Here is a 9154-nt window from a genome sequence, read left to right on the forward strand (position 1 = left end):
GCGCGCTGCGGGCCCCGCGCCGCCCCTGAGCCTCCCGCTCCCGTCCCCTCGCCCCGGAGCGGAGCGGGGCCCGGGCCGTGCCGCGCCATGTCGGACACCCGGCGGCGGGTGAAGGTGTACACGCTCAATGAGGACCGGCAATGGGACGACCGCGGCACCGGGCATGTCTCCACCACCTACGTGGAGCGGCTCAAGGGGATGTCGCTGCTGGTGCGGGCCGAGGCGGACGGTGAGCGCGGCCGGGCCAAGGGGGGGCCTGGGCCCGCCTGCCTGCACTCTCCTCCTGGCTGGGCTGAGCCCGGCCTGAGGCTGTGGGTGTCTGAGACCGCCCCCCCGCACACCGGTCTTGTCCGGGGTACCCTTCACGCCCCTCTCCCTGCGGCTGAGGGGGCAGGAAGGGGGAGCCCCCCCCAAGAGAGCGGTGCCTCTTCCTGCCTCCTCCAGGCCAGAAGTTGTTAGTCAGACCCCTAACTCTTGCCTTGAAGTGATCCCCAGGGGCCGGGTCTCTGCCCTCACCATGAGAGACAGACCTTGTCTCTGAGCAAATGAGTCACATGCCCACCCCCCCACTTGTGTCCCCAGCTGCTCCTGTTGGTGTTGGGGCAGCAGAAGCTCCACTTCGGGACTTCTTGGGTTGTGTTGAGAACAGGCAGGTGTGTGCATTTGTGCATGCGTGTGCATGTTTGTGCAGGGGGGGTACAGTGGTGGTGGTGTCCCGCTGAGATACGTTTACCTTTGTTTTTTCGGGTGAAAAACGTAACTGGTAACTCGGTCAGCCAACAGGTGCTAATGTGCTAAATAAACCTTCTGAGCCTGGGATAGATTACCCCTGAGCTGTTGCCAGGCTACAAACACTCCCAGTGTACACACACAGTCAAGCCTGTGGGTTTGTAGGTGACTGGTTTGGGAAAGAGTTGGAGCAAAGGGACCATGTTCTTGGGTAGGCGAGTGGGGGGTTGAGAGGGGGTTGCTGCACTGTCTAATCTTCAGTGCTGGTATGTGGGCTTATAGAAGCGCCCTTCACAAATGTCAGTTTGCCCCACAGAATTGCATAAAACGTGACAGTAAAATCCAAAGTAAATGGCTTACATATTAAGAGAGTATTTTATTTCTGCTTGTCACCTAGCTTATTGGTGAGGTTGCAGGGAATTATGCTGAAGTGCAAAATGTCCTCCTAGGCTGGTTGGAATATGTGGATGATTTAAAAGAGCAGCATCCAGCTTTTCAGGCAGGCATGCCACAAATTTAGCTGCTTGCCTTTCCTGAGTGCCCCTCGGATCCCCTTCACTAGCCCAGTTGGCTACTCTGCTTTCTGTCCCCTGACCTTTCTCCCAGTCTCTCATGTGCCACGGAGAGACCACTGCAAGTTGGTTATCCCTGACATAGAGCAGACGTTGATGGCCTGTTGTTGGAAGAGCTATGGAGATGTCTGTTTTGCTAAACTGACTTTGGTATTATTCTTGTCACCTTGTCAGGTTCGCTACTTTTGGAATCGAAGATAATTCCAAACACTGCATATCAGAAACAGCAGGCAAGTATTTGTTTCTTCCAATTTCATTTACTAACTTGGCAACCTAATCAGTGTTGGTTTTCAGAACAAGAGAAAACTTTTCCACAAAAAACTCCTGATGTCTGTTTTCTTTGCAGGATAACAGTTTGTTTACAAGCTTGAAAAACGTGGTTAATCTTGTAAATTCATGTTCTGGTACAAGACTGTGTTAGTTCTTAAGCATTATAGAGGTTGTGTAATTTGGGAAATAACTTGAACTCATAAAAATAGAAATAGTCAGGTAGAGGCATATACCTGACTCGCTAACTCAGTAGTATATGAAATAATTGTCTTGTTCAGGAAGGCGGCACCTCTACTGGGAGTGTTTCTCGCACTCCTTTCTTTAGTATTTCTCTGAAACAACATCAAGAAACCTGCATGGGGGTGAGGGGGAGAAGAGTTTTGTGCAAACCTTGAAAAACCTAATAGCCTAAGAATAGTGACTGTTCAAGTCTCTCTCACCCTGTCTAATTATACTTTGGGAGGCTAGCTTTCTGTAATTCTAAGGAACGAAACAGTTGGGTACCATACTAACATCATGTTAATAGTGTTTAATCCCTTTAAGTATACAACTACATCTACTTTGCTTTTATTACTCATTTCCCCGTTTTTATCCTCGTCTTTCCCCCCCCCTCCCCAGTTCTCATGGGTTATTATAGTGCTCTTTCCATACTCCTTGTTTCCCCCCCGACCAAATGAATTTCTTCCCATTTTATGACTTCCAAAAGTAGAAACCCAAGAATTTTTTGCCATCGAGAGTCACGTTTATGAGTACAGAAATATGTGTATGAAGGAATATTATTAAGGTGTATATTGTGTTTAGTGTTGAACACAGCAAAATTATTGCTTTGGTTTTATTTAATCTGACATTGACCTCCAGTCTTGTATCTAGATTCTCTGAAGATTGTGTTACCTACTTTCAGAAGTTTCTTTTCTTTGGATGAAAGTGGTATTGTGTGAGTGGAGTATAGAGAGGTCCTAGGAAGGTTGTGATTGGGAAGAAAGACGGATGGTCTTTAAAGTAGCTGGGATTTTTCAGTGCCCTGCACAGAAATATCAGGATAGATTTGAACTGGATTTTGCACTTACTCTCTTTATGAAATTGAATCCAGACAAAACAGAGGTGATAGTGGTGGGCAGACCACTTGACTTGGCAGGGATCGGGACACCTATGCTGTTGACAGGGTTCAATCTCCCGTTGTATCTCAGAGTCTTGGGGTTGGGTTACTTCTGGCTCTGCTGCTGCTCCTGGATCTTTGGTCAGCAGTGTGGATGTGAGCACCTTTCACCAACTTATGGGAAGGCTGTGACCCTTTTTTCAGATTCAGATCTGGCCACCATCATCCATGTCTTCAAAGTTGGACTACTGTGGTATGCTCTGTGTGGGGCTTCCCTTGAAGACCACCTGGAAACTGTAGAACATCGTGCCATGCCGTGTGATGGGAGTGAACTGCCAGGAACATATAACCCTGCTGCTCCAGACTGTACTGGTTCCCAATAGTTTTCTGGGTGTAATTCAGGGTGCTGCTTTTGGCCTAGAATGCTCTAAATTATCTGGATCTTACATGCCTAATAAACTGCCTTCTCCCTTCTGCTTCATTGTGATCCCAGAGTTTGACTGAGAGCAACTTCTGACAAGTACTACTAATGCACCACAAATGCACAAGACAATCGCCTTCCTAGCTGGGCAAACAAAGCTAGGCTGGCATATTGTTTGGAGGGGTTCCGTTTTATGTTGATACTCTGCTTGCTTTTTAAGTTGTTTTATAAGTTGTTGTAAGCTCCTCTGAGCCTCTGCTGGGAAGTGACATATAGGGCATGTCTACGCATGCAATTAATGCGACTGAATAAACTCCTGCACTGTTCATGCTGGTGTTTGTTGTTTCCAGACACCATGTTTACACATGCACCCAGGATTATAGCACGTTGAGCCAGGTCCAAATAGCCCTGGCCAGCAGGAGGCCCCAGGGTCAGTTCCAGCCTGGGGCTGCTCCAGCCTGACTCGGTGTGCTGTGGAGAAGCTGGCTGGGGCAGGAGGGTGCTCCAGTGTGGGACTGCATGGCAGACAGCCCCCAACACTGAGGCACCTTTGGGCCACAGCCAGCCTCATGAGTGTCAACACGTGCATTGCAGTGTTCTAAATAAGAGTGCTGTAGGATAATACTTGTGTTGAGTACTAATCTATGGTAGCATTTTTTTACAGTGGCCTAATTAAGGCTGCATGTGTAGACGCTGAGACTACTGCAGAGCTAATTAAGCAATTCTGCAGTAAGCATCTCGTGTGGATGCGCCCATAATGTTGCTGAACAGGCAGGTTGCTTTCTTTGGCCTTTTTTGTTCAAGGACTCTACATATCTGCCTCTTTCGTAAAGAGCCCTCTGCATAAAGATGGTAGTAAAGTTCTAGAAGACACCACAGTGTCTCTGGCTCTCCTTTTGAGGGGGAGAGAGAAATTTTAAAATTCTTTGTATGCTTTGATTTGTTTTGGATCCTGTTTTTGTTAAATACAATATTTTTAAGGAAAGAGAAGTTGGGATATTTGAATATGTCTATGTGGAAGGTCATTCTCCACACAATGGAGAGATTTTTCTGATGAGAAATGTTTTGTAGTATTTTCAAAAAGATGATTAGATTGTCATCTTGTTTAGTTGCTTCAGGAAGTTTATTCCCTTTTGCATGTGGTGTCCTCAAGTATTCTGTGCTGCTTTAGGACAGTGCAAATCAAAACCCATGATAAAGTACAACTGCCTTAGTTGTTAAACTGCTGCCTTTGTTCCTAGATATGGAGGATTGCAACAGTCAAACCTATGTACTAGAAAGCCATGGATTACCTTAACGTTTTGCCTGATCGTATCAGATCTAGATAAGGCCAACCATAAAGAAGAGTAGGTAACTTTCCATTGTTGTCTGAGTATTGAAGTATAGTACATAACCTAAAGTCTTCAGACTACTGAGCAATTTAACAGTTATGGAGAGATTCCTTTGATGGGTAGTATTATAGAAGAAAGTTCCTGCTCCTGCCTAGTATGATATGCATCTTGTCAGAGTTCAGCTGATATAATTAATTCAGGAGGTAATACTGGGCACAGGTTTTGTTGCTGAACAGGTGAGATTTATTTCTTTTGCATTCTCTGTTCTAGGATTGTATTTCTGTCTCTTACCTGATAAGGTACTCTGCTTTGTAATTTAGAGTGTACTTAAGGATGGCTAACACAACCTTTCTCCAACCAAAGAACACCCACAAGGTAGTGGGTGTTTGGATTTTGAGGCATCCTAAACTCGCCTTACCTCTGGGGGTTGCAACATGGTGGTACTTTGTAGGAGCTACTCTGCCATAAGTAGCCCCACCATGTTGCCACCAGGCCCTCCAGTTAGATGCAGTTTACAGTCATATCCAGGACCAGAACAAGGGTGGCTACACTGCAAAATGGTGTTTAAGTTGCTTTGTCCTCAGTGATACTGCATTTATTCATATGCGTTTCTAAGACTTCTGGAAATGTATCCAATAGATCTGTGTTGTGGAAAGATTACCATTCAGTTAATTCTTTAATGGGAAAATGTTTGTTCTTTCTGAGCACAGTGGCAGAATTTGTGTTTAATACTGCATTAGAATTGCCCTGAGTCAAATGTTAGTGTTTAATGCCATACATGTGACTCGTTCTGGAAGGAGGCGGTCGATTATAGAGCATGAAGCACAGAATTGGTATTTTAGCAACAACTTGCATTCATGAGAGAGCTGCAGTGTGGGTTTTTGGCTGTTTTTGGTTTTTTTTGTTTTGTTTTTTTTAAAGAACAGATGAGCAGAATTGGAGGATTGAATTCTGAGTAATTGTGGAAAGGTGGTAAATCTTTGAGTGGTGCTAAATCTTCATTTGTGCTATGTAGTGCTGTGTTAGTTACTGACAAGTTGTGCTCACTTGGGTAGTAGCCCATACCAACTTTTGTGCCAGTCAATTCAGAGTACAGATCGGGGGCAGGATTTTTGTGGGCGGATTGGGGTTGAAATAAGGATAAAAACAACTTGCAGTGACTACAGCTTACTCTTCCTGTTAGAAATAAGGGGGTAAATTTCTGTACTTCTTCCGTCTTTGATACTTGTGTAATGTTTCCCATATGAAAACACTTATCTGGGGAGCTGGATTATCTGGTCATCAACAGAATTAATCATTTATTAATATTTGCAATGAGATCCATCACTTAACCTTCCATACACAGAAGGGAGTCCAAGATGTGTTTCTGGCATGAGTAAGAAGGGAAGGTTGGTGAGCTCTATGGCACTGTATATTACTTTATTTCCCATTGAAGACTCTCCATAATTACATTGGCTAGGTTTACACTCAGCAGGTTTTATTTTTGACCTTAAGTCTGATTGCTACGCTGGTCTTTACGGAACATTCCATACACTTCTTTCAGGCTATAAAGTGATTCCTAGGATTCAATACTAGCCTCTTCAAATGCATGAAGTAGCTCATTTAATTGGCAATTAACTAATCACTTACCTACATGGTAGTTATAACAGCATAAGACAAAGAGTGGATTTAAAATGATATTTTGTGCAGATGTTTTATTTATTCTTTGTCTACATCAGGGCTGTCAAACTTGCCTTGGGCCTGCTGTGGACCACAGGGGCTGCTCCCAGGCTGGAACTGGGGGGCAGTGTGGGTCCAGGAGCATGTGACTGCATGGAGCTGTGTTTGGGACAGTGTAGAGCTTGGGTAGCACAGAGCCGTGGGTGCATGGGTGCACCGAGTTGTATTTTGGGCAGTGATGTGGAGCTGGAGCCAGTGGCATGCTGTGATGCAGAAATGATAGCTCCCCAGATCTGTGCTATTGTCCAGTCAGAGCTGTGTGACACCATGCATCCCTGGCTCCTTGCTAATGCACGCTCCTGGCTTTGCCCCAACACAACCCCATGCCACCATACACCCTAGGCCTTAGCTCCTGCACAGCCCTAGGACTGCCAGCCAGCCAGAGCTCTTTATTGCTGCCCAGATGCAGCTCCATATTGCTGCCTGGCAGCCTGAAGCTCTGGCTAGTCTGCAGAACCAGGGGAATGTGGCAGTGTGGAGCCAAAGGCATACATTTATGGTAGCCCGCCAGGCCACTGGTGGGCTGGATGCAATGGTTCAACAGGCCAGATATTTACCTCGTCTACACTCACCTGTCTGTGCTAGAAGTTTTGGTGACAGCCAAGCCCCCAGAGTATATGGGCATGCACACACTTAGAGCCTCACATGGCTCCACTCTTCTGTGACACCAGAGCATCAAGGGCACTCTGGGAAGGTTTAAGGGAACTTTGAAGTTGGCAGGATGCAAAAGAGCACGTGTAGTTTCTGCTAGTAGCTTGATGGCAGTAGAAGTCTTACTGTGCCCAACGGGTGGAATAATTTTGCCAGTAGAAGGACAGGTTCTGATATTGGAAAGGATCCTGGACTATGAACATGCCCAAAATTCTACCAGTAAAGCTTGAGTTGGAAAATTTTAGTGTAGGCTCCCCTTAAGAATTCCTTTTTGGTTTAGCTTACTTTGCTTTGGAAGCAGCCTAAACAAGGTTTGCCCCCAAAAGAGAGGGCTTTTCTTCCAAATTAAAAACGTTCATAAAAGAAATTGATGTTAGTATAATTCATAGAAGTTTCCTGTTTAGGCAAATCTTAACTCTAGCAAGGATATCAAACTTTCCAGGCTCTGTAGGCTAATGGAGTGGTACGGAGCTGGTACATGGGCCAGATTGGGCCCACAGACTGACTGCACATCGCATGCAGTGCGCATCCCAGACTGGTCCAGCATGCCTTGTGTGATAGAAAGGGAAATCTTATCCCTTCACAATAATTGCAAATGAGAAACTCCACAAGTTTCCTGTACCCTCTATAACTATTTTTCTTTCTGTAGCATTATGGTAACTAGAGAACCAGAGATAAGGTATTGTTAATCCTCTTCTGTTGAGCAAAGAAATTCCCAAAATTTGTGTGTTCCATTTTGGAACTGCTTTAACAAGTTTTGTGACGTTTGCTACCCTCAGAATTCTTATTCCTTCTTTTTCCAGTTCTTGAAAGGTGCAAAATTTACAGCCAAAAGCAACACATTTACTATTGCCATAGTGAAAACCAACTGATCATGGTATTGACTCATAAAGTAGATAACATTTCTACATAAATAGATGTGAATTGAGTAGCACTGTAGTCAAGCCAGGGCTGGACTTAAATGAGTCTTGGAAAATAAGACTTTTCAGATCCACTTTATAAATGTTCCTAGGATTTATTTTCCTTGAATTTATCCAAAAATTCTAAGGGTCCTACCATCCTTTAGGATTCACTGTTGGCAAATACAGAAGAAGAATGGAATGGACTGGGGAAAGAGTATCGAAGAAAAAATGAAGTTTTGTAGTGATGCTTGAATGAAAATGTGGTAAAAGGTTTGTTAACTTGTTAGCAGAACTGTAATTTAATCTTTTTGATGCTATATGCTATTTTATCTGATATTTTTAATATTGTTACAGTAGTTACTTCCTTAAATTTTTTTTAAAACTCATTTTATACCTTCAGTCAGGTTTGCATTACATGCTGGAAATGTGTTTGGAAAATAATAAGTATTTATTTTTAAATAGGACACCTTGATTGTTTGGTCAGAAGCAGAGAATTATGATTTAGCTCTGAGCTTTCAAGAAAAAGCTGGCTGTGATGAAATTTGGGAAAAAATCTGCCAGGTACAGTAAACTTAAATTTCTTTAGTATTTTACAATTTTGATTTGTCCTGTTTGCATATTTTTTGTGCTATAAAGTTAAGTATAAGGGAAGTGGTGGTTGACACTGATGTGTGCAGCTGCTCAGTTCTTACTATACACGTGTCTTGCTAAACACATTATTTTTCACTGTATTACACTATACATACTGTTTTTTAATCTATCTGATAATTTAATAGTCTTCAGCCCATGAATGGGGCTGTTGTCTGTCTTTGTCGCAGTTAGTATTTAATAATACATTCCAAGCAGGTAGAATTTTAAAGATTCATGACTTAGAAATACTGGTTTCCACTGGTCTCTGGTGCGAAAGCAAGGCCATCTTAATTTGATGATGCAAACTGCGACTGAAAAACGCACATTTATTTGATTATCCACTATTGTTCTTGATACCATTATTTTTTTTAGTGATTTACTCTTCTTTGTAATTAGTTTTATTAAAGATAAAACAAAATCTAATAAGCCACTTACCTTATTCAGAGGTGTGTTCTCATTACTGTATGTACTATGTGCCTGACTCCCTTCCAGGTTGAAGCCCATAAGGTAAAGCTGGATCCTGTAAGGAACGGCGCTTTTAATTGTAAATATCACACTAACATAAAATCAATGCAAGAAGAAAAGGAAGGGTTTTTTGAGATTAGGAATTAACTTTGCCTTCTTCAGGTTGCCATGCTCGTTACATTTTAAAATGGCCCAAAATTCTAATATAATAAAAGCTGTCTGTCTGTCTTTCTGTTGGTATCTCTCTGGGCCAACTGTGCATGTGCCGTTGAGAGAGCGTGCGCCAACTAGCTGCGAGGGTCCAGATCATTACGGATAGAGGGAGCCACTGTTCTCCCCACCCTGCCCCCCAACAACAGCTGGTGGGG

General features: G+C 43.7%; 1 protein-coding gene across 2 annotated transcripts in view; it reads left to right on the plus strand.

The window, feature by feature from the left end:
• Positions 1-44: 44 nt before the first annotated feature.
• The window catches only part of PPP4R3B (protein phosphatase 4 regulatory subunit 3B), a 54080-nt gene continuing 44970 nt past the window's right edge, over positions 45-9154 (plus strand). Inside the window, exons 1-3 of one of the 2 annotated variants that reach the window (XM_019516669.1) lie at positions 45-229; positions 1476-1531; positions 8154-8252. In XM_019516669.1, coding sequence (XP_019372214.1) covers positions 88-229; positions 1476-1531; positions 8154-8252 — 297 coding nt within the window. In that variant the 5' untranslated portion in view covers positions 45-87. The remainder of the gene's footprint in view (positions 230-1475; positions 1532-8153; positions 8253-9154) is intronic. The other variant, XM_019516670.1, reaches the window with a different exon arrangement.

The sequence above is a fragment of the Gavialis gangeticus genome, unplaced genomic scaffold, assembly GCF_001723915.1.
Source record: "Gavialis gangeticus isolate Ggan-Ray unplaced genomic scaffold, GavGan_comp1, whole genome shotgun sequence".
NCBI classification, from domain to species: Eukaryota; Metazoa; Chordata; order Crocodylia; family Gavialidae; genus Gavialis; species Gavialis gangeticus.